Here is a 26,406-nt window from a genome sequence, read left to right on the forward strand (position 1 = left end):
TGCAAAAACAACACATGCGGTGTGGTGCGGACATGCATGCCTCGCTGGGTTTGGTCTGGTGGCCATTTTCGATCGTAGAAAACTAAAGAAGAAATGCCATGTGCATGTGCGTACAACAGTGAAGTGTAGTACACTGTACAAGCAGTAGAGGCGTGGCCGACGAGCACGGTGGCTGTGTTAGAAAGTTCTAAACTCTAGGTGTAGATCTAGCGGGTAAAGAACATCGGTTGGTGTACCTTGATAACTAGTGCGCTCACAGCGACCGAAGATGGAGTGTCGTCGTAGTCCCTACAGTGACGCGAGGTACAATGTCCCAGTGGTGGCACTGCAGAGGCGACGACGGAGTCGGTGGGGTTTCCCGTCGCTGGCAACACCCTTCTTTAGATCGGATTAGTGTTTATCTATAGGTGGTTACGGCGGCTCAGGTTAACCTCATCATTAGAGCTCTGGTCCCCACACCTCTCTTTATAGTGTTGTGCGATAGGAGCCCATCAACCATATTAGGGTTGGGCGTCCCCGATCAGGGCGCAAATCCAAGGGCCCAATAGACCGTTGGGCCTATTGGTGGAGATCAACTAACATTCTCCCTCTTGATCTCACTACCATCTTTTAATTTCATATCATTTACTTTTGTTCATTCAATTACAGATTAGCGCATAGAGCATGTTTCATCATCACAGTCAATTGCCGATAGATTTAACAGCTACAACACACCACTCTGTTCTAAAATAGATACTTAACTTTGGGCCTTCTTTTGTCCAAGAATTATAGGCTTTCCTTTAAACCCATGCTAGCTACATATTCTCTGAACACGTTGGGTGGTAAGCCTTTTGTAAGCGGACCCGCAAGCATCTTTTCGGTACTTATATGCTCAAGACTTATGATATGATCCCGGACTTTATCTTTCACAACATAATACTTTATGTCAATGTGTTTGACAGCACCACTTGACTTATTGTTGTGAGCATACTGTACTATCGGATTATTATCGCAGTGTAACTTAAGTGGTCTATAGATGTCGTCAACCACCTTCAAATTGGGTATGAACTTCTTTAGCCAGTTCACCTGCCCCGTTGCCTCATAACACGCTATAAACTTGGCATACATTATGGACGATGTAGTGATGATTTGCTTTGAGTTTTTTCATGAAATAGCTCCCCCTGCGAGAGTGAATACATATTCAGACGTGGATTTTCTATCATCTCCCGCATAATCAGAATATGAATATCCCACTATATGGAGTGAATCAGATCTTCTATACGTCATCATGAGGCTTTTCGTTCCTTGCAAATAACGTAAGACTTTCTTTACTAATTTTCAGTGTTCTGTTCTAGGATTGCTCTAGAATCTGTCAAGTAACCCGGTAACAAATGCCAAGTCAGGACACATACATACTTGAGCCTATTGCAAGCTTTCGATAACTGAAGCATATGAAAACGCTTTCATTTGATCAATCTCATATTGGTTCCTAGGGCATTGAAAATCTCTATATCTGTCACCCTTGACTACAGGAGCAGGTGAAGGACTATATTTGTGCATACTGAATTTCTTTAAGATCTTTTCTATGTATGCCTTTTGTGACAGTCCTAATACCCCTTTACTTCTATCTCGGTAAATCTCGATCCCTAGAACAAACGAAGCTTTACCAAGATCTTTCATATCAAATTTTGAGGACAAAAACTTCTTTGTCTCTAGTAGTAGACTGACATCACTACTAGCAAGTAAGATATCATCCACATACAGGACAAGGAAGATAAACTTCTCATTCTTAAACTTTATATAGACACAATTGTCCTCTACATTCTCTTTAAACCCAAAATTCCTTATTGTTCGATCAAACTTCAAGTACCACTATCTTGAAGCTTGTTTTAATCCATAAATGGATTTCTTTAGGCGACATCTCATTTGTTCTTTTTCTTTAATGACAAAACCTTTCGGTTGTGCCATGTTAATATTTTCCTCTAAGTCCCTATTGAGAAATGTCATCTTTACATCCATCTGATGTAATTCTAAATAGTAATGTGCCACTAATGCCATTATGATTCTAAAGGAATCTTTACATGAGACTGGAGAAAAGGTCTCATTGTAATCAACCCCTTCTCTTTGCGTAAAGCCTTTTGCCACAAGTCAAGCTTTATATCTCTCTATATTACCTTGAGAGTTCAGTTTTGTTTTGTAGACCCATTTACAGCCTACTGTTTTGGCTCCTTTAGGAATTATTTTCAAGTCCCAAACTTTATTGGCATTCATAGATTTCATTTCATCTTCCATGGCCTCAAGCCACTTTGATGAATGATCACTTCTCATGGCTTCTTCAAATGAGGTGGGATCATCCTCCATTTGAAATTCCTTAGTGTTGTATACTTCATAGTCAGCAGGAATAGTTGATTTTCTAATTCTTTGAGACCTTCTAGGGGCCTCCACATTTGGCACATCTTCTATTTGAGGTTGTTGTCGCTCCCCCTCATGTGTGGCAATAGGTTCTACAGGTTCTTGAAGAACAGGTTCCTCATCGTCATTTATTATTGCCACAGGCGGAATAATAATAGGTACTGGCACCACAGTATCTTGCACTGTTGGTGCAGCGACAACAGGTAGTGAGAAAAATAGCTCATGAATCATCGGAGTGGGCGCATATATCCGCTTCTCTTCAAGGTCAATTTCTCAAGCTACCATGCTCCCCCTCATCATTTTGTCCTCTAGGAAGACAGCGTGTCTCATTTCCACAAACCTTGTATGTCTGTCCGAACAGTAGAAACAAAAACCTTTTGACTTTTCTAGGTAGCCAATAAAATGACAACTTACTATTTTGGGATCTAGCTTCCTAATGTTTGGGTTAAATACTTTAGCCTCAGCAGGACTCCCCCACACGCGTAAGTGGTTTAGTGAGGGTACTCTTTCTATCCACAACTCATACGGTGTTTTAGGCACCGACTTACTTGGTACTCTATTGAGAATATAAATGACGGTTTTTAACGCCTCCATCCATAGGCTCAACGGTAAGATGAAGTAACTTATCATACTGCGCACCATATCCATCAGGGTATGATTGCGTCTTTCTGCTACTCCATTTTGCTAAGGTTCGCCCGGTATAGAATACTGGGCTAGTATGCCATTCTCCTATAAGAACCTTGCAAAGGGTCCAGGAACTTAGCCATATGAGATATGCCGACCATAGTACTTCCCCCACGGTCGGACCTGACTATCTTAATCTTTAAATTGTATTGGTTTTTAACTTCTGCCTTAAATATCTTAAATTTATCCAATGCTTCTGTTTTTTCTTTGATTGGATAAATGTAGCCATAACAGGAGTAATCATCTGTGAATGTTATGAACGAATCATAACCATCCACACTCTTTATAGGAAACGGACCACAAATGTCTGTGTGAATAATCTGTAAAATTCATGCGCTTTGTTTGGCATCTTTCTTAATTTTCTTTACATACTTTTCTTTTATGAATTCTCTGCATTGTTCTAAATCTAAGAACTCTAATGGAGGAAGAATATTATTCTTAACTAGTCTTTCTATTCCCTCCTAAAAATATGGCCTAAACGACAGTGCCATAATTTCGATGACGCATCGTGAGCTCTCTTTCGTTTTCCGTTTATATCCGCAGACGAGGATACATTCTCATTGTCGCACGCAACGTTCCCATCATCGCATACAACATTCACATTATCACGTAGCGATAACAAATAGTATGTGCTCTCTTATGCCACCATTTTCAGAGTACCTCTCTGTCACCAGCTGTTTTATCAGCTGTGTAGCATATGTCTTTGAAGAGTCAGTGAACTGACTCTTTATTCTATCGAGGTACTCGGTGACCGTGTCATGCTCTAGGATTGAGCCCACAATTGCAGGCTCAATCATATTCTTTATCATAGCCAAACATTTCTTGTTAGCAGTGACCCACTTCCTATGCTCAAGGTCATAGGACATCTTTTGGGATTTAAAATTCCTCTCTTTAGTTGCCCAAGCGGCATCAGCCTCGTTTGTCTCCCTCACCGGTGCCACAGGCTTAGTGGGATATGGTGAGGTGACTACCTAGTACACCTCAGCCAAGATGAAGGCCAGGTAAATCTTTTTCTTCCACTCCGTGTAGTTGTCACCTTTGAGAGTGGGGATCGCTAACAATTGAATGTCTTGATTCCAACGTTGGTTAAAATTAAAACATATAACTGTTCTTATATACTAATTCTACATCACCATTGGGCAGAAATAGAATTAATGCATAAAATCATTAAAATTACGATATTGTTATTAACAACATTGGTCAGAAAATAACAACATCATAATCATATCAAAATCACTAATTCTACATCACCGTTGGACAGAAATAGAATTAATGCATAAAATCATTAAAATTACGATATTACTATTAACAACATTGGTCAGAGAATAACAACATCATAATCATGTCAAAATCTCTTTTTCTCCAATTAAATATCATGTTGGTTCAAAATAACTGGAGAATAAACAATTTCTTTAGCAGCGGAAAAACTAATTCGATTTAATGAATTTTGTCCACAGAAAAAATCTCTTTTCCATTTTCTTTAAGCCATTAATCAATTTTCAGGAAATAAACATTTACTGGAAAAGGAAAAAAAAGAAAACTGATTCATTTCTTTCACTGTTTTTGGCCCAACCGACAAAACGGCCCACGGCCCACGACTGCACGCGTGCTCTCCCTCGCGCTCCCCCATGCCCAGGCCGCAACCTGGGCCTGGGGCCAGGAAAGTGGCCCAGCGCTCGCGCCCGCCTGAGCCGAAAGCCGGCCCGACCGTTCGTAGCCGCTCAATCAAGATCGACGGTCGTCCGTGTGTCTCAGGAGATAAAAAACACGCTGCGGCCGGTACCCCGAAACCCTAATTCCATTTTGCATTCTCTGCTTCTCTCTCTTCGCTCTCTCTTCGCCGCTCTCCTCTTCCCTCTCAGCGTAGCCACAACGAGCGACCGAGAGCGAGACGCGACGTGGGGATGGCGGCTCCACCGTGGCACCCCTCGCCGGCGCACGCGTGTGGCACCGTCGAGCGGCACCACGGTGGTGCCCTTTGGCCTGAGCCCGAGGCGGAGATCGTGCGACGACGCTTCTCCTACCCTGACGGCTGAGGTTGTCTTCCCGCACGGTGTCCACGCGACTGCCGGCGGTGGAGACAGAGCGGGTGGACCCTAGGTAGGAGCCCCTGGCCCATTGTCCGTTCACTCTCTTCCCCTTTCTCGTCGCGAGTTAGGGTTTCGTTAGGTAAGCCGCCTTGCTAGCTCTTCCCCTTTCCCCTTCTTTTCTTTTGGATCTTCTTTCTTTTCTTCTCGGAGCTTTGCCGATTGGAGATTAGGGTTAGGGTTGCGTACTGTTCTTCTTCCCTGAGCTGTTTGTGCGGGTTAGGGTTTGACTCACTGGAGTCACTATTCATCTTCCCCAGTGAGTTCTTCATGGGTTTAAGCTCGGATTCGGGTTCTTCTTAAAGCCGAGTCCTTCTTCTTCTTACTCCTTTCCTTCACCATGTTAGGGTTGGGGTTTGGCGACCCTCTTTTAGATCCGAAAACCGAATCTCTCACCTCAGCTCTGTTCTTTTCTTGCCATGCACCGGTGAAGACGGCGGTGCGACATCTTTCTCCGCTCGGTGGCGGTGGTGACCGGGAGTTGAGTGACGTCCGCCACCCCCAATCTCTTTTCATTTTCTTTTACCCGGTTAGGGTTAGGGTTTCAATCCGAACCAAATCGAACCCACTGTTACTCTTTGATTTCTTTTCAATTCTCTACCCCATACTAGATCTACACATTGGCAACCTTAGCTCTGGTATCATTGTTAGAAAGTTCTAAACTCTAGGTGTAGATCTAGCGGGTAAAGAACATTTGTTGGTGTACCTTGGTAGCTAGTGCGCCCACAACGACCAAAGATGAAGTGCAGTCATAGTCCCTACGGCAATGCAAGGTACAGCATCTCGGTGGTGGCACTGCAGAGGTGATGGCGGAGTCGGTGGGGCTTCCCGTCACTGCCAGCACCCTTCTTTAGACCGGATTAGTGTTTCTCTGTAGGTGGTTACGGCGGCTTAGGTCAACCTCGTCATTAGAGCCCTGGTCCCCACATCTCTCTTTATAGTGTTGTGCGATAGGGGCCCACCAACCATATTAGGGTTAGGCGTCCCCGATCAAGACGTAGATCTAAAGACCCAATAGGCCGTTGGACCTATTAGTGGAGATCAACTAACAGGCGGTACTCCCTCTGATGCCTGGTACAGACTTGTCCGTGCCTCCATGCAAGAGGAGCCCGAGCTGGAGGCGTGCGCCCATGGCGAGGAAGGCATCGCGGCAGCGCTTCATGGAGAAGCAGCCAAGCTCAATGGCTGAGTTGACTAACCAAGCACACTCCAGTCTAGGTCCACTCCAGTCTCCAGGCCAACACGGCCTCACCTCGCCTGGTGTCTCCGCTCCCACGACACAGCCGTGTGCGCGCGCGCGAACGGCGAATCTTCCCCAGAACGGAGCCCTGCCACATGGCCCACTCGCCATCTAGCTCGCCTCCCTCCTGTCCGGCCACCCTCCCCTAACCCTGAGTTCCCTCCCTCTCCATAAAACAGAGCACCCAGCCATCGCTATCCCGCACCGCCACGCCACTACACTCTCGACCTCTCCATCTCTCCCTCTCTCTCTCTCTCTCTCTCACACACACACACTCGTTCACAGCACGCGCACGCTAGCCACAGCCAGAGCCCGCAACCTAGGCCGACGCTGATCCCGACTGCGATGGGCAAGAAGAGCGGCCGCAGCAACAACGCCGCCGACGCGCCCAAGGCGATGGCGTTCCTGCTGAAGGTGCCGATGCACTGCCGCTGCGACGGGTGCAGCGACAAGATCCGCGCCGCCGTCAAGGGCCTAACGCTCCGGTGTGATAGCATCCTGTCGCTGGACCAGTCGGCCCTGAGCACCAAGGGCAAGCGGGCGGTGGTGGCCACGGCGGACCCGGAGAGGCTGCGCCGCTGCCTACGCAAGGCCACCGGTGGATTGCTATGACCCGCGTCGCCTCTCCCTCCACTCTGCTCTTGGCGTGTGTTCATTTGGCTTGTAGGGCAGCGTCTCTGTTGTCTTGTGTATGTAATTGTGCTTGTTGCATGCAGCTTGGCTGTGCTGCTCTGGCTCTAAACTTGTCCTTTTCGAGGGGCAGGCTAGCCAGTCTCGTTGGAACGGTCATTCCAGTACCTCCCCTCGGTTAGTGACGAAGCTAGAAAAAAATTTAGAAGGGGCTAAACAAAAGAATAGAGGTTTTTTTTTAATCTTTTCTTAACCTTAGCCCCTCCTACTTAATACATATATGCATAAAATTTTAAGGGATGGCTTAGAGGGGCTCCACATGCCCAAGATCGATAGAGGGGGCTAGAGCCCCCCTAGCCCCACCGCTGGCTTCGTCACTGCCCTCGGTCCTACTCGCCATTGACCGGCCTTGGACTCGGTCGTGGTGTTGTGAACTGGTGGTCGTCGTTGGGAACTGACCGGACGGACTTGGGACTTGGGAGCCTCTCTGCCTCTGCCATGGCCGCCCATGGCTATAGCAGAGAGCAGGCATGTTGCCAAGCTGTCGTGCCCCAGGCCACTTCTCTGCCCTCCCTGCATGCACTCTGCAAAAGGCTCAACTCGACTGATACAACCATACAAATAAAGACAGGCTCTCCTCGCTTTTCTTTCTTCTTCGTCTCCGTCGTGCTGGCTGGCTAGTGCACACGCTGTGGCCATGGCCATGCAAACGCAAATACTCCTCCTACCTCACTATACTCATGCATCATGTTTCCACCACTAGCACAGTGCCGGCCATCAGAGCCTGCGACTACGCGCGATTCCGCCCTGCAAGGCTACAACAGCCAACAGGGATGGACTGGGCCGGGCCCCGCTGCCCCACACGCTATGCGAATGCAACCAGGGCCGGGCCCAGCCACTCCTCCATTCCATTCCACTCTACTCTAGCGGCCGTCCTTCAACTAAAACTCCGCTCTCGTTGCTTTTGTAATTTCTTCATTGCTTTGGTACCCAATTTCGGACTTCTTGGGCGTGTGGAAAAAAAGCACTGGTTGGTAATTACAAGCAAGAGACGATATATAACTAGTTTAAGCGACTCTATATTTCTGCCCGGAAAATGACCGGCGTCGGTGAAGCTTCAATTTCGGCCAGTCCCGTGGCCGGCGTCTATGAGAGAACCCACGGTCTACTAATTTACTTCCCTGGGAAGCCCAAGTTGCGAGGAATTGGATTGGGAGGCTCTGGTTTGGTTGAATTCGAGAAGCAGAGGGGGTGAGCTGTGCACGGTGACGGCAATGCTGCTCGGATGCATGCGAGAAGTGCTATGGTGTCTCGCAGCCTGGACGTCATCGAGATGACCCTATCCCACGCGACTACATCACGGGTGCCTGGCTCCACAAGGACACGTCCCTCGCCTGCACGCCCCCTTGATGCCGGCCTCGTTGCGCTGTGCGGATGTGAACCCCTCGCCCTGGACTCCTCCAGGAGCACCTGGCACGCGCCCCAGGGCTTCAGCGCGTCCGACCACACCAACCCGGCCCGTGGCGTCGAGCTCTGCCTCGGCGGCTCCCGCATCCTCATCTACCGTCCCGACGAGGTCGGCTGGTGCTACCTGAAAGCTCTATGGTTTTGGTGAATCGATGGAAACTTAAGTGTTAACCTAGTTTATTAAAATGATTATGAGATAGGTAGCACTATTTTAAGTGATGGAGTAATGGTGAAGATCATGATAATGACGTGGTGACCATGATGATCAAGTGCTTGGACTTGGAAAAGAAGAAAGAGAAAAACAAAAAGCTTAAGACAAAGGTGAAACTTAATAGGAGTTTTTTTAGTTTGGTGATCGAGACACTTAGCGAGTGTGATCATATTTAGGATAGATGGTCGTACTATTAAGAGAGAGCTCTTATCGGACAACTCGATCATCTAGTGCCATTAGGTGTTGGAAAACATGCATATGCATTTTAGGCCTAGTGTACAATCGGTGAGAAGTGTTTAACCTTTAAAAATGACCGTAAAAATGCTAACACACTTGCACGCGATGGTGAAACACATGGAGTGTTAGCAAATTTGCAAAGATGGTGAGAAAAGTAAAGAAACGGAGGCGAAACTCGGCTTGGGGTACTGCCACTGGGGGCGGTGATCGGCTGGAGGCCGAGAACAGCAGGTTGGCCTTAGGGGGCACCACCACCCTATCCGGTGGCACCGCCACTCCTAGGGCAGTGCCTACCTAGACTCTGGCCAAGAGCAGCAGTGGAGACATAAGCACCAGTGTGTTCGGTGTTCACCACCATGGAGAGGGCGGTGCACCGCCTGGTCACCATCGTTGGTGGGCAGTGGCACCGCTGAAAGCTCTAGTTTGGTTTTGGTGAATTGATGAAACCCTAAGTGCTAACCTAGTTTATCAAGTGATCATGAGATAGGTAGCACACTCCAAGTGGTGAAGCAAATGAAGATCATAGCATGATGATGATGATGGCATGGTGATGATCAAGTGCTTCGACTTGGAAAGAAGAAAGAGAAAAACAAAAAGCTCAAGGCAAAGGTATATTTTGTGGGAGCTATTTTGTTTTGGTGATCAAGACACTTAGAGAGTGTGATCACATTTAGGTTTGATAGCCGTACTATTAAGAGGGGTGAAACTCATATCGGAATGCGGTTATCAAAGTGCCACTAGATGCTCTAACTCATTGCATATGCATTTAGGATCTAGTTGCGGACAGTCCGATGGTGCCACCGGCGCCCTAGACAGAAAAGACGGAGGTCACTATGAGTGACTGGACGCTGGACTCAGTTGGACCAAAGCCTCCGGTCAGTGGCAGTAGAGGACATGCGTTTCGGTCAAGTGACCAGACGCTGGATCCAAAAGCACCGGACGTTGACTGCCTGCGTCCGGTCGCGCTGACTTGGCGATACAGTGGCTAGGGTTTACCACCAGATGCTGGGCTGTGTCCGGTCGAGGTGGACCGGACACGTTCGATCGGGGAAAACCGGTTTTAGACCCTTACTATACTCGACCGGACGCTGAGGCTCCAGCGTCCGGTTAGTTTTGCCGGAGCGTCTGGTCAGCTTCGTAGCCGTTGAAATCTGACGAACAACGTTTGAAGCCAGTGACACGTGGCGTCCATTAGTGGACTGGACGCTGAGTCCAGGGTCCGGTCAGTTGGACCGGTGCGTTCGGTCAGAGCGCAGTGTGCCCAGTGAAGGGGTATAACGGCTCTATTTCGTGGGGGCTTCTATTTAAGCCCCATGGCCGGCTATGGCTCATATCTTTGGCCATTTTCATTGACATAGCAACCTTGTGAGCCTAGCCAAAGTCCTCCCACTCATCTCCATCATTGATTCATCATCATAGGGAGATTGGGAGTGATCCAAGTGCATTGCTTGAGTGATTGCATCTAGAGGCACTTGGTGTTCGTGTTTCGCTGTGGATTTCACTTGTTACTCTTGGTGGTTGCCGCCACCTAGATGGCTTGGAGCAGCGAGGATCGTTGAGCGGAGGTGGTGATTGTCTCCGGCTCCGATCATGGTGATTGTGAGAGGTTCTTGACCTTTCCTCGGCGGAGCGTCAAAAGGTACTCTAGTGGATTGCTCGTGGCTTGTGTGATCCTCATCTTGTGTTGATTGTGCGGCACCCTATTGAGGGTTTGGCGTGTGAAGCCAATTAGCGCGTGAACCTCCAAGTGAGTGAATCGCCACAACGAGGACTAGCTTGCCGGCAAGCAAGTGAACCTCGGTAAAAATCATTGTGTTCATCATTGATTCCGAGGTGATTGGTCTTCATTGTTATTCATCTTCGTGATTGATTGGTTCTTTCATCTACACGGCGGTATAACCCTCTTGATCACTCTCTTTACTTTATCACAAACTAGTTGACAAGCTCTTTAGTGTAGCTAGTTGTGAGAGCTTGTATGCTTGGTTGGTGTGGCTCTTTAGTTAGCATTTGAGAGCACACTAACATAGGGTAGTGTCATAGCTCTTGTGTGAATTGACACTATCTAAACTAGAATTGTGGTAGGTGGCTTACATTTTGAGTAGGCTAGCGTAACACTTGCTTCGCCTCATAATTGTCTAACCATTTTGTTAAGTGTTGTTGTAGAAATTTTTATTAGGCTATTCACCCCCCCTCTACCCATTAGGACCTTTCAAGTGGTATCAGAGCCGATGTCACCGTTATTTGAGGCTTAACAACCTTCAGTATTAAAATGGCTCAAATCAACAACACCAAGAAGCCACCCCAATTTGATGGCACAAATTATCCCTATTGGAAGTCAAAGATGACCACACATATCAAGTCAATCAATAGAAAGGTGTGGAAGGTGGTAGAAACCAAAATTTAGATTGGTGATCCAGAGAATCCCACCGTGGCCGAAGAAGTACTTCTCCAAAATAATGACATTGCTCTAAGTGCTATTCATGATGCAATTGATGAGAGAACATTTGAGCAAATCAAGAATATTGAGATGGCTCATGAGGCTTGAAAGAAGTTGGAAGAATCATTTGAGGGCACTCAAGCGATGAAGGGTGCAAAGGCATACATCCTCAAAGAAAAGTTTGCAAGCTTTAAGATGAAGGAGGATGAAAGTGTGCCAGAGATGTTCCATAGGCTTCAAGTGCTTATCAATGATCTCAAAGCACTTGGAGAAGAGGTGAAGGATAAGGACTTCTCCCACAAGTTCTTGAGATGCTTGCCTTCAAGATTTGGTACATTGTTCACCATTCTAGTGAGAAGTGGTTTGGACACCATGACACCAAACCAAGTGTTGGGAGACATCATGATCGATGATACATATAGAGATGATGATGAGAAGAAAGAAAAGAAGGAGAAGAAAGATGAGAAGAAGGATGAGAAGAAGAAGAGTGTGGCATTCAAAGCCACATCATCCAAGGGCAAAGCTAAGCAAGAAACATCAAGTGAAGAAGATGAATCTTGGGATGATGATGATGATGAGAAGATGGCTCTATTTATCAAGAGATTTGGCAAGTTCATGGTGAAGAAGGGCTACCATGCTAGAAGAAAGAAGTCTTCATCCAAGAACAAAGAAGAGTCAAAAAGGTGCTTCAAGTGTAGAAGCAAAGATCATCTTGTTGCTCAATGCCCATACAATAGCGACAATGATGATGACAACAAGAAGAACAAGAAGAAGGACAAGAAGGAGAAGAAAGAGAAGAAGGACAAGATGGCCTTCAAGAAGAAGAAGGGTGGTTCATATGTAGTCACTTGGGATAGTGATGCTTCCTCAAGTGATGATGATGATGATAGTGATAATCACAAGACCACCAAGAAGAAGGTTCTTGCAAGCATTGCCATCAATGAGAAGCCTTCTCTCTTCGAATCTTCATCATGCTTCATGGCTAAGGCCACTAAGGTACAATCTTGTGATGATGAAAGTGATGAAGAACATGTTGATGATAATGAACATGAAAATAAAAATGATAGTGATAGTGATGATGATGAACCTACTAAGGATGAATTATTTGACATGCTAGAGGATGCTAAAGAACACTTTAACATTAAGAGAAGGGAATGCAAGAGCTTGAATAAGGAGGTAAAAGCCCTTAAGCAAGCCCTTGATGAGCTCAAATCAACTCATGAGAAGCTAGAGGTAGCCCATGAGAAGCTTGGCAAGGCTCACAAAAAGCTTGAAAAAGCTCATTCCACTTTGCTTAATGAACAAGATAAAAAGAAGCATATTGAAATGTGTGATGTAGGTGTAACTTGTGATTTAATTGATACATCACTATCTATGCCTATCATCGTTGCTACTACTAACCCTTCTTGTAGCACTTCCACTTCTACCTCATCTAGTAGTGATGGTCTCACTTGTGATGCCTCACTAGTAGTTGAGAATAAGAACCTCAAGAAGGAGGTCACTAAGCTCACTCACACCTTAGCTAAGGCTTATGGTGGTGAGGACCGCTTGCTTATGTGCTTGGTAGCCAAAGAGCTTCTCTCTACAAAGAAGGATTGGGCTATACCCCCAAGAAAGGCAAGGCGGCCTTTGCTCCTCACAAGACAAGTTTTGTAAAGAACAATGGTCGGTTTTACACTAGTTGCAAGCAAGTTGGTATGCTTGTTAAGGGTACAAATGGTGTGAAGGCTAAGTTCATTGGCAAACCATGGATGGGCTCAAAGAAGAAAGCCATTTTGGTGCCAAAGAGCTTGGTTACTAACCTTCAAGGACCCAAGCAAGTTTGGGTACCTAAAAGGAATTGATCTTCTTTTGTAGGTCAATTACAAAGCCGGAGGAAGGCATTGGGTTCTTGATAGTGGGTGCACTCAACACATGACCGGTGATGCAAGAATGTTCAACTCAATCAACACCAATGGCAATGATGGTTATGATAGTATCACATTTGGTGACAATGGCAAAGGCAAGGTCAAAGGGCTTGGTAAGATTGCAATATCCAATGACTTGAGCATATCCAATGTGTTGCTAGTAGAGAGCTTGAATTTCAACTTGCTATCTGTGGCTCAATTATGTGATCTTGGATTCAAATGCATATTTGGAGTAGATGATGTAGAGATCATAAGTGTAGATGGCTCTAACTTGATCTTCAAAGGCTTTAGATATGAGAATCTATACTTGGTTGATTTCAATGCTAGTGAAGCTAGATTGTCCACATGCTTGTTCACTAAGTCTAACATGGGTTGGTTATAGCATAGAAGGCTTGGTCATGTTGGAATGAAACAATTGAATAGATTGATTAAGCATGACTTAGTTAAAGGCTTGAAAGATGTTGTGTTTGAAAAAGATAAGCTTTGTAGCTCTTGTCAAGCCGGCAAACAAGTTGGAAACACCTATCCTAAGAAAAACATGATGAGCACTAGTAAAGCATTTGAGTTATTGCACATGGATTTATTTGGGCCAACTCAATACATTAGCATTGGTGGAAATAAATATGGCTTTGTGATAGTGGATGACTACACTAGATACACATGGGTATTCTTTCTAGTGGACAAAAGTGATGTGTTTGCAACATTCAAATCATTTGTCAAGGGCATTCACAATGAGTTTGAAACAACCATCAAGAGAGTTAGAAGTGACAATGGTAGTGAGTTCAAGAATACTAGAATTGATGAGTTATGTGATGAATTTGGAATTAGACATCAATTCTCGGCCAAGTACACACCTCAATCAAATGGCCTTGTTGAGAGAAAGAATAGAACACTCATTGATATGACAAGGTCTATGCTTAGTGAGTACAATGTGAGTCAATCTTTTTGGGCCGAAGCTATCAACATGGCTTGCTATTGTAGCAACCGCCTCTATTGTCACCGATTGAAAGAGAAGACACCATATGAGCTCTTGAATGGTAGAAAGCCTAACATTGCATATTTTTGGGTCTTTGATTGCAAATGCTATATCTTGAAGAAAGGTACAAGATTGGGCAAGTTTGATAAGAAATGTGATGAAGGATTCCTACTTGGTTATTCCACTTTAAGCAAAGCATATAGAGTTTGGAATTTGGATAGTGGTACTCTTGAGGAAGTTCATGATGTTGAATTTGATGAAACCAAGGGTTCACAAGAAGAGAATGAGAACTTGGAAGATGTTAGAGGCATTCAACTTTCAAATGCCATGAAGAACATGGATATTGGTGAATTGAGGCCTAGACAAGTGATTGATGATGAAGATGATCAAGTGCAAGTACTCTCTAACTCAAATGAGCAAGATGATACAAATCAAGCTAGTGCAAGTGACTCTCATGACATTGATCAAGATCAAGTGGCTAGTACATCATCTCAACCCAATGATCTAGCAAGTGCAAGCAATCAAGTTCCATTGCTCCAACCAACAAGTATTGCAAGAGATCATCCATTAGACACTATCATTGGTGATATTTCAAGAGGTGTACAAACAAGATTAAGATTGGCATCATTTTGTGAACACTTCTCATTTGTGTCATCCATTGAACCGAAGAAGATAGATGAAGCTTTGAGGGATGTTGATTGGTTGAATACTATGCATGAAGAATTGAACAACTTCACAAGAAATCAAGTATGGGAGTTGGTAGAAAGACCAAAGGGACACAATGTGATTGGAACCAAATAGGTCTTTAGAAATAAGCAAGATCAAGATGGGATAGTAGTAAGGAACAAAGTAAGATTGATAGCACAAGGCTATACATAAGTTGAAGGTCTTGACTTTGGAGAAACATATGCCTCGGTTACTAGATTGGAAGCAATAAGAATCTTGCTAGCCTATGCTTGTGCCCACAACATCAAGCTCTATCAAATGGATGTCAAGAGTGCATTTCTCAATGGTTATATCAATGAAGAAGTATATGTTGAGCAACCTCCCAGTTTTGAAGATGACAAGAAGCCCAACCATGTGTACAAGTTAAAGAAAGCATTGTATGGCTTGAAGCAAGCACCTAGAGCATGTTATGAGAGATTGAGGGATTTCCTACTCTCTAAAGGGTTCACAATGGGCAAAGTTGACACCACTCTTTTTATCAAAAAGATTGGAAAAGACTTGTTTGTGTTGCAAATCTATGTTGATGATATCATATTTGGATCAACAAATCAAGAATTTTGTGATAAGTTTGGGAAGATGATGGCTAATGAGTTTGAGATGTCCATGATTGGAGAATTGAGTTACTTCCTTGGTCTTCAAATCAAGCAATTGAAGAATGGTACTTTTGTGAGTCAAGGCAAGTATATCAAGGACATGATCAAGAAGTTTGGCATGATTGATAGCAAAGTCATTAGCACACCAATGGGAACCAATGGCAACTTGGATAGTGATGCAAGTGGAAATATGGTGGATCAAAAGTTATATCGGTCCATGATTGGAAGCCTACTCTATGTGACTGCATCAAGGCCGGATGTCATGTTTAGTGTATGCATGTGTGCAAGATTTCAAGCCTCACCAAGAGAAAGTCATTTGAAGGCTACAAAGAGAATATTGAGGTACTTGAAGCATACACCAAATGTTGGTTTATGGTATCCCAAAGGAGCAAAGTTTGAGCTAGTTGGTTACTCCGATTCGGATTATGCGGGATGCAAGGTTGAAAGGAAGAGCACCTCGGGCACATGTCAATTGTTGGGAAGATCACTTGTTTCATGGTCATAAAAAAGCAAAATAGTGTTGTATTATCAACCGCCGAAGCCGAATACATATCCGCCGGTAGTTGTTGTGCACAAATACTTTGGATGAAGGCCACTTTGAGTGATTTTGGAATCAAGTTCAAGAAAGTGCCATTGCTATGTGACAATGAGAGTGCAATCAAGTTAATCAACAATCCGGGGCAACATGCAAGAATAAAGCACATTGATGTCCGCCACCATTTTATAAGAGATCACCAACAAAAAGGGGACATTTGCATTGAGAGTGTAGGCACCGAAGATCAACTTGCCGACATATTCACCAAGCCATTGGATGAGAAAAAGTTTTGCAAGCTAAGGAATGAGTTGAATATATTGGATTTCTCAAATATGTGTTGATGCACCCCTCACTCATATGACATGCCTCTCCTTCGAGCAAACCAAGGTAAAAGTTGATTGGCATGACATACATCCTTGCTAAGGACATGTTTAGTGCATCTAGTCATATTTTTAATCTAATTAGGACCCTTCAAATGGTTCTATTTTATTAAGCTCATTCATGAAAATCAAATGAATTTGATGTTTATATGATATCACTATTGCTTCTATGCTTGATTTGATCTAGTGATCGCATATGACATGTTTATGGGCTTGTAAACCTAGTGTTTAACCTAGAAAATGAGCTATAAGTGTTTAACTCAACATGGTACAAGATAACCCTTATTTGGAGGTGTGAAGAAGCTTGTCCTTGGATCAAACTGAGTTAAATATCTTTGGCAAATGATCTAGATTAGACCAAATTTGGGAAATGATCCTCACCCCATTGATTGACATTGCTAATCTCGACCCTACAAGTAATACTATCTATATTTAGAACATTTGTGGTCATTGATAACAAAGGGGGAGAGAAACAAAGATAGTAGTAAAAATAGTGAAAAAGGGGGAGAAATATCATAAAGGGAGAGAAACATAAAGATATCTTGATATATGAGAGAAATGAACAAAGGAAAGGGATCAACTAAAATTTTGAGCACACAAGTAGGGGGAGCAAGCTCATGAACTTGTTTGGTGCATTCGAATGTGTATTTCATATGTTTGCTTGCATGGCACAAGTTTTAAAATTCAATATCCATGCTTGTGAGGTGTATGCTAGTTGTCGGTTTGAATGATGAAATGAAAACTAGCATGCATAGGATATCTAGTGATTTCACTTCCAAATGTTTTCCAAGTGGTATTAAACTAACCATGGTGCTAAGGATGGTATAATGGTGCACTCCGATTGGTATCACACTTCAAAGGTCCATCTTTTATACCTTAGCATCATATGGTAGACATTGTCTCCTATATTTCCTATCTAAGCATATGTGCAAGCTACAATCCAAACTCTTAGCACATATGTAGGGGGGAGCAATTGCTACCATTTGGGGTTTATGAAACTTGTCCATACTCTTTTACACATGGTAAATATGCCTGGACAAGCAACATGGATTCAATTGAATTTTAATTCATATCTTTGTATAAGGGTTGTCATCAATTACCAAAAAGGGGGAGATTGAAAGCTCTAGTTTGGTTTTGGTGAATTGATGAAACCCTAAGTGCTAACCTAGTTTATCAAGTGATCATGAGATAGGTAGCACACTCCAAGTGGTTAAGCAAATGAAGATCATAGCATGATGATAATGATGGCATGGTGATGATTAAGTGCTTCGACTTGGAAAGAAGAAAGAGAAAAACAAAAAGCTCAAGGCAAAGGTATATTTTGTAGAAGCTATTTTGTTTTGGTGATTAAGACACTTAGAGAGTGTGATCACATTTAGGTTTGATAGCCGTACTATTAAGAGGGGTGAAACTCATATCGGAATGCGGTTATCAAAGTGCCACTAGATGCTCTAACTCATTGCATATGCATTTAGGATCTAGTGGAGTGCTAACACCCTTGAAAATATTTGTGAAAATACGCTAACACATGTGCACAAGGTGATACACTTGGTGGTTGGCACATTTGATCAAGGGTGGTGAAGTTTGGGTGCAAGGGTAAGAAACTCCACCGGTGGAGTGTCCGCTCGTAGAGTGCGGACAGTCCGACGGTGCCACCGGCGCCCTAGACAGAAAAGACGGAGGTCACTGTGAGTGACCGGATGCTGGACTCGGTTGGACCGGAGCGTCCGGTCAGTGGTAGCAGAGGACATGCGTTTCAGTCAAGTGACCGGACACTGGATCCAAAAGCACCGGACGCTGACTGCCTGCGTCCGGTCGCGCTGACTTGGCGGTACAGTGGCTAGGGTTTACCATCGGACGCTGGGCTGTGTCCGGTCGAGGTGGACCGGACGCGTCCGATCGAGGAAAATCGGTTTTAGACCCTTACTGTACTCGACCGGACGCTGAGGCTCCAGCGTCCGGTTAGTTTTGCCGGAGCGTCCGGTCAGCTTCGTAGCCGTTAAAATCTGACAAACAACGTTTGAAGCCAGTGACACGTGGCGTCCATCAGTGGACCGGACGCTGAGTCCAGGGTCCGGTCAGTTGGACCGGTGCGTCCGGTCAGAGCGCAGTGTGCCCAGTGAAGGGGTATAACGGCTCTATTTCGTGGGGGCTTCTATTTAAGCCCCATGGCCGGCTATGGCTCATATCTTTGGCCATTTTCATTGACATAGCAACCTTGTGAGCCTAGCCAAAGTCCTCCCACTCATCTCCATCATTGATTCATCATCATAGGGAGATTGGGAGTGATCCAAGTGCATTGCTTGAGTGATTGCATCTAGAGGCACTTGGTGTTCGTGTTTCGCTGTGGATTTCGCTTGTTACTCTTGGTGGTTGCCGCCACCTAGACGGCTTGGAGCAGCGAGGATCGTTGAGCGGAGGTGGTGATTGTCTCCGGCTCCGATCGTGGTGATTGTGAGGGGTTCTTGACCTTTCCCCAGCGGAGCGCCAAAAGGTACTCTAGCGGATTGCTCGTGGCTTGTGTGATCCTCATCTTGTGTTGGTTGTGCGGCACCCTATTGAGGGTTTGGCGTGTGAAGCCAATTAGCGCGTGAACCTCCAAGTGAGTGAATCGCCACAACGAGAACTAGCTTGTCGGTAAGCAAGTGAACCTCGGTAAAAATCATTGTGTTCATCATTGATTCCGAGGTGATTGGTCTTCATCTTCGTGATTGATTGGTTCTTTCATCTACACGGCGGTATAACCCTCTTGATCACTCTCTTTACTTTATCGTAAACTAGTTGACAAGCTCTTTAGTGTAGCTAGTTGTGAGAGCTTGCATGCTTGGTTGGTGTGGCTCTTTAGTTAGCATTTGAGAGCACACTAATATAGGGTAGTGTCATAGCTCTTGTGTGAATCGACACTATCTAAACTAGAATTGTGGTAGGTGGCTTGCATTTTGAGTAGGCTAGAGCAATACTTGCTTCGTCTCATAATTGTCTAACCATTTTGTTAAGTGTTGTTGTAGAAATTTTTATTAGGCTATTCACCCCCCTCTACCCATTAGGACCTTTCAACCGCCTCTTTTATCCAGAGAGTAGGGGAAGGGCTGCTGGGCACCGCCATGTCCGATGCCAGGCACCGCCGTGTCCGGTGTCCTCGCAGAAAGCTGCTCCAAAGGGGTAACCGCTCTATTTATTTGTGTGCTTATAAATAGAGCTAGTGGCCGGCCTTGGCCACTCTCTTGGCACTTCTAACAGCTACATACACCCTTTGAGAGCTGAGCACACCACTTCACTCACTTGCACACTTGATTTCATCATCTTGAGTGAGATTGGAGAGCCTCTAGTGCATTGCTTAGTGTTCTAGCATCTTGTGGTACCAGTTGGGTGATTTGGGCTGATGGAGTTCTTGTTACTCTTGGTGTTTGCCGACACCTAGACGTCCTGGTGATTGGTGGATCGTCGAGCGGAGGAAGGTGATTGTCTTCGGCTTCGATCATTGTGATCGTGAGGGGTTCTTGTGCCTTCCCCGACGAAGCGCCAAATATAACTCTAGTGGATTGCGCGTGGTTTGTGGATCCTCATATTGTGTTGGTTGTGCAGCACCCGGTTGCGGGTTTGACGTGTGATGTCAATTAGCGTGTGAACCTCCAAGTGAGTGAATCGCCACAACAGGGACTAGTTTGTCGGCAAGGAAGTAAACTTCGGAGGAAAAATCATTGTGTCTTGATTGTCTTTTCGATATTCATTGATCGATCACTTGCCACGACAATATATCACTTCTATCCTTCTCCCTCGTTACTTTGTATTCACCTTGTGTAGTGTTTGTAGCTTGTGGAGCTAGCTAGTTTTGTTCACCTAAGTGTAATTTAGCGACATAGCTCTTGTGTGACATATTAGAGGTCATAGAAATTAGAATTTGGTAGGTGGCTTACAACCCAAAGTATAGTGCTAGCGCAAAATTTGCTTCATCATCTTATTGACAAATCATTTGTTTTAGTGTTGTTATAGAATTTTTTTAATGGACTATTCAGCCCTCTGGCCAGTAGGCTTTCACTACCGCGCGCCCACCACCGGCCGTCGACTCTGCTTCATCCAGGATGACAACAACATGCACTAGCTCGGCGCATTCCTCGATGGCAAGCGCGTTATCGTGGCATGCGTCGGCTGGCGGATGAGTGGGCGTTGCACTTGCACATGGCGCGGCCGACGAAGCTGAGCCCAGAGCGCATGGCGTGTGGGTCCCTTAGCCCGGAGATGCGTCTGGAGCGGCCGCCGATGAAAGCGGCGGAGGTAGATTGGGGTGGCCCCAAACTGGGTAAGGCAGAGTGGCAGCAGGCGACCCGTGGCGCCTACCTCTGCTTTGACGTGAGCTACTGTCCACTTCAGCAGCCACGTTTGCTTGCCACGTCGGATGAAAATCATAAAATGAAGGGGTGTGAACTATTTACGTATCATTTAACAAGGTTTTAAATCTAGAAATGCACTTTTGGACTAAAGCGGCACATGCTGACAAATTAATGGACTAACCATGCATTTTACTTTAAAAAAAAGAGTGGACGGAGGTGAGTTTTACGGCGTTTTTCTGTTACCGATCCATCGAGTTGCATGGCGAGAGAATCGCGGCCAAGACACATGCATGGACACGCACTCCTAGTGGACGGCTAACTAAGATGCATGTTGGGCTCCTTAATTGGCCGCATCAAATCCAACCATCGCAAAGGGAAAACGGAACATTATCAACGAACAAATTTGAATGAAATTTGGAAAAAAGAAGAAGAAGAAGGGAAAACGCGGACCCTAAAGCCGGTGGGCCTATAATAGATACCAAAGCTACAGTATAAGTACGTCTGTACGTGCGAGCCACGGCCGAGTCCCTGCCGGTGGGCCCAGCAGCGCCAGGCGAGGTCCGCGAGGACGAGGCGGAGGCGGATGCGCAGACGTCCAACTCCAGTCCAGAGGCGAGTGAGCCAGGCGGCTTCTTTTTGCCAGGGCCAGGAGGCGACGTCGCCCAGCCCGGGCGCCGCCTTCCGGCTCCGGTGCTCTCTCTTCGCCCCACTCGCCTAAAACCCCACGCGCTCGCTCGCAATCGCTCGCGTCGCGCCGTCCCTTCCCTTCCCTTCCCTCGCGCAGCAACACAAGGCAGCCAGGGAAAGCAAGGCGGCGCCTTGCCCCTTGGACGAGGCGAGGCGAGCACTTCGGCCAGGGAGGACCACGCGACCAGCCAGCCACGCGCCGCCATGGGCAAGGTCAGCCGCGCCGCCTACCGTGCCCTCAGTTGCCTGTCTTTTAATCTCTGTTTTTGTTCTTGACCCCATGGCGCCCGCCCGGCCTGTGTATGGTGTAATGGACTAACGGTGTTGATTGATCGCAGAAGAAGCGCGGCGGCAGCGGCGGCGGTGGAGGGGGTGGTGGCGGCGGCAACGGCGGCGGAGGGCAGCAGCAGAAGCCGGCGGATGATGGCGAGGAGCAGGCCCCCGCCGCGCCCAACGCCGGCGACGCGTCCCCGGCGGAGGGCAACAAGGACAAGGAGCACGAGAAGGGGAAGGACAGTGACAAGGAGAAGGACCAGCAGGAGAAGGGGGCGAAGGGGAAGGACAAGGACGGGGAAGAAGCAGCCGCCCATGGTGACCGCGGTGCTCAAGGTGGACATGCACTGCGACGGCTGCGCCAAGCGCATCCACGGCTCCGTCCACCGCTACCCAGGTAAGAAACGCAACGCCATTACGCAAAGCCGCGACCTTTCCTTTCCTGTCTGTCGCCGGCGCCACACCATCTTGTGATGTGATGTGATGTCCGCCACCAGGCAGGAGGCTCTGGTACGTGGTGAAACGGAACGTACGCTAACTGATCGCCGATTGGCATTGCAGGCGTGGAGGGCGTGGCGATGGAGGTGGAGAAGGGCTCCATGACGGTGGTGGGGCGCTTCGACGCCAAGAAGCTGCGGGACCGCGTCGCCGACAAGACCCGGAAGAACGTCGACCTCGTCGTCGCCGGCGGCAGCAGCAACAACAAGGGAGGAGGAGGTGCCGCTGGCGGCGGGAACGTCAAGCAGGGAGGAGAAAGAGGCGGCAGCAACCAACACAAGGGCGCCACCGAAGTGGACGGCAAGCAGATGGACAAAGGCGGCGAACAGGAAGGCAAGGAGAAAGACAAGTCCGATCGCCAGGAGGACGGGAAGGGGAACGATGACAAGCAGGGCGGTGGCGGCGGCGGTGGAGGAGGGAAGGGGAAGGGCGGCGGCAAAGACAACAAGAAACCCGTCGTGGTGCGTTCTGCACTCCCCATCTTAATCATTCCGGCCACTCCCTGCACGAATTCTGTTCTTTTCCTCGTTGATCGTTCGCATGATTCGGTCGGCATGCCAAATTTGCGCCTAAACGAAATTTGCGCCTAGCTGCCACATGAGCCACGCCCACGCATGATCACTAAACGAAATTTGCGCCTAGCTGCCACATGTTTTTTCCCCGTTGCTGTTCTTTGATTCCTCCAGCTGCTGTTACTGTTAGTAGTACCTGTACTGTACCATATGCATGAGAAAGTTGAGAACGGCGCAGATGCTGTGCTGCTCGTTATTCCTTCATATTGTTTGTCTCGTTCTTGGTTCAGTATTACTAGTAGCAGCACCAGCATTGTTGTTGTTGAGGCGGGCTAATCGAGGGGGGAAAAAGGGCTTGCTCTGAAATCTGAATCTGATGGAATTTGGTTGTGCCATGACAATGCAGCCAGTGGTTGCGACGGTGGTGCTCAAGATCGGCTCCACGGGGCTTCACTGCGACGGCTGCATGAACCGCATCCGCAGCAAACTCTTCAAGATCAAAGGTACACACTTGCACTTGTGATGGAGGGGACTGAAGGAATTTGGCTCCGTTCACTATGCATGCATGATTTAATTTGCCAACCGTGTCTGCACTTGATGTATGGATCATGGACGCTGCAGGGGTGGAGCAGGTGCGCATGGACATGGCCAAGAATCAGGTGACGGTGACGGGGACCATGGACGCCAAGGCGCTGCCGGAGAAGCTGCGCAAGAAGCTGCGGCGCCCCATGGACGTGGTGGCGCCGGGCAAGGACAAGGACGTCAAGGAGCAGGACGGGAAGGAGGGCGGCGGCAAGGACGGGAAGGAGGGCGGCGGCAAGGACGGCAAGGACGCGGCGACCAAGGCCCTGAAGGCGGAGCTGGAGGCGTGGAAGGCCGCCTTCTACGACCAGCAGTCGCTGATCAACGCCTGAATTCATGCTCAGCGACGAGAACCCCAACGCCTGCGCCGTCATGTGATCGTGATCGTGATGTGATGCCAGCCAACGTTCGTTCGTGTGTGTTGCCGGTGGGCGTGTGTTCGATGGAACTTCCATGGATTTGCTTAGCTGTGTGGGTTACAGTAGCTAGGATCATGAGAAGAGACAGTGCCGGGGGTGTTCAGTGTTCGCTCACTGACAGCGACAGTGATCGAGCCACAAGATGGGGAACACGCGACCAGAGATAGAAGTAGAACTGGGAGTAGTAGTTACACTACCACAGTACAAGACAGATATGCAGAGTGCAAGCTTACTGGGAACTGCCGCTGCAATGCAGTAGTAGCAGTGCACAACAGCATAGTAACAAATTTGAGATTTTGGTAATGTTTATCACACTGAATGGTAATGTTTATCAGATTGCAATTACTGATGCTTCCCAGCTTCACCCTCAGGCAAAGGTGATTGATTGGATGCCTGAAGATGCCCAAGGGATTTGTTTTTTTTTTTCAGGATGCGTTGGGAGAAGACTGCATGCTTGGAACATCGAGATATAGCTGCTAGCATTTCCCTTGATAAACTCAGTTCCTGAAACCCCAACAGAAGTTGTCACGAACCATTATATATGTTGCCATTCATCAATCTGAGTATTTGCTGAAAATATAAAGTAGGGGTGTTAGTTCCAATGTTAGGCTAAGTTTTGAAAGGAAACAAAGGATTGCTCTTGCAAAGAGCAGTGGTGATGCATTTCAAATCTTGTGTACAAGCTCTGGTAGTCAACTTCTGAATTAATGTTAGGTTAATCTCTGTTTTCCTGGAGCAGCTGCTAGCCTAGTTTTGTCTTCAATTCGCTGCAAGGATTACAATTAATCAGGCACTTGTGCCAAATGATCTTATAACTTGTGGGAATGAGATGCAGAACAGAGAAAGACTGGTGAAAGAGCTATAAGCTCTGGGATGTGGACGTTTTGAGATGATCTTTTAGAAGAACAGTAGATGAGTCTATGTGGCAGATGTGGATGGAAATAGTTCAGCTATCTTCAACCATTAATTTTGAGAAAATTTCTTATTTGGCCCTGGTTTAAAGTTGTCTTTCTTCCTTGGCCCTGAAACAAAATTTCTTACCTATTTGGCCTCACTCGAAGTTTCGTTTTCTCATATGACCTTACCGTGAGATCTGTCGAAGTTTGCCGTGATTGAGTTGTCAGTTTTTACTGAACGGACAAAAATACCCCGTGTCTCTCCTTTCTCTTCTATCTCGCTGCCGGTCTCGTCTCTGTCCCTCCGAGCCCGCTCTCTTCTTCTGAAACACAAACGAACCCTAAACCTAGGTACTGCGGGGCGGTAGCCAGGGCGCGCAGGCTCAGCAGGCGGCTGGGCGGGCGGAGGCAAGGGCGCGCGGCTGCCTAGGGTCGCGGCGACCAGGGCGTGCGGCGGCCTGGGCTCGCGGCGACCAGGGCGCGCGGCGGCCTAGGCTCGAGGCGGCGCCCAGGCTCGCGCAATGGCGCGTCGACGCGCTCCCTGCTACACCTACCGCAAGTCACTCCCCTTCCGCATCGGCCTTTGGAACTGGTCCGTCTCCTCCCTTGCTCCCTCCCTCCCCTTCCATGTCTCTCTGCTTCTCAGCAGATTCGTTCAGAAAGTCTATGCTTGTTACTTGGTTCTCATGTCGGTTAGGGATAGGTTTGTACCAAGCTGAATTTCATCTGTGCAAAATTTGGGAACGAATCATGGAGTTTTGGTCGAGATTGCTTCGTTTTTTCGCTCGCGCCTCTTGCTGTCCGTAGCGTTCTATTCTTCGTGCTCGGTCTCCAGGTCGGCGCTCCCGTACGGTGTTGACCGTGGCAGTGCAGCTCCTGCCCGCGTCCCTCGCAGCCGCATCGCTGCAGGCCGGCTCGGCGTCGCGCTGCCCCGCGCCGCAGCCAGCTCCTTGCCCTGCTCGCGTCTAGCAGCAGGAGCGCTCCTTGATTTGTGCGAATCCAGTTCGAGCAGTGCCTGCCTGTGAGGCCCAGGTGGCCTGCTCGTCCGCTCTGCAGGGAACAGCTCGCCGTGGCCGGTCGTGGTCTTCATTGTTCTTGCAAGAGCAGCTTGCCAAGGTCGTGCGTGGCCTTTCTCCTTGCTGTTCGTGGCCGTAACCTCTCTCTCTCTCCCTTCGTGCGTTTTTGGTTCCGTGAGATTTGGACTCCAGGAGGAGCTGGTCCGTTGCCCCAGCTGCTTGGTCCATCTCTGTTCGGTCTCTCCTCTCCCTCTGCTTGTTTTCTGTGAAACCGGTTGAGCCACAGGTGTTAGACTCCCGAGAGGATTTCTCGTTCTTGTACACGGGGGTATTTCTGTCCGTTCAATAAAAACTGACAACTCAATCACGGCAAACTTCAACAGATCTCACGGTAAGGTCATATGAGAAAACGAAACTTCGAGGGAGGCCAAATCGGTAAGAAATTTTGTTTCAGGACTAAGGAAGAAAGACAACTTTAAACCAGGGCCAAATAAAAAATTTTCTCATTAATTTTTCAGCTGAAGAGGACACTATGATTTGGCAATTTACTCCTAATGGAATGTACTCGTCTCAATCTTTATATAGGAGTATTAACTTCTGGGGTATAGTTCCAGTTTACAGGTTAGATTTATGGTCCTTGAAATCCCTCATAGAGTTCATTTCTTTCTTTGGTTTGCTTTCAAAATAAAGT

At 47.0% G+C, this 26,406-nt stretch overlaps 1 protein-coding gene and 1 pseudogene across 1 annotated transcript; both read left to right on the forward strand.

Moving 5' to 3' along the window:
- Positions 1 to 6,747: 6,747 nt before the first annotated feature.
- Positions 6,748 to 7,014, forward strand: LOC136466311 (uncharacterized). Its single transcript, XM_066464692.1, has one exon. The coding sequence runs from the start codon at positions 6,748 to 6,750 to the stop codon at positions 7,012 to 7,014; it is 267 nt and encodes an 88-aa protein (XP_066320789.1).
- A 14,597-nt stretch (positions 7,015 to 21,611) lies between these two features.
- LOC136464853 (heavy metal-associated isoprenylated plant protein 3-like) lies at positions 21,612 to 23,762 on the forward strand (annotated as a pseudogene).
- Positions 23,763 to 26,406: the final 2,644 nt, after the last annotated feature.

The sequence above is a fragment of the Miscanthus floridulus genome, chromosome 7 (genome assembly GCF_019320115.1).
Source record: "Miscanthus floridulus cultivar M001 chromosome 7, ASM1932011v1, whole genome shotgun sequence".
NCBI classification, from domain to species: Eukaryota; Viridiplantae; Streptophyta; class Magnoliopsida; order Poales; family Poaceae; genus Miscanthus; species Miscanthus floridulus.

Excerpts from the sequence above, each read along its gene's own strand:
- LOC136466311 (XM_066464692.1), top strand. The coding sequence starts at position 6,748 with ATGGGCAAGAAGAGCGGCCGCAGCAACAACGCCGCCGACGCGCCCAAG.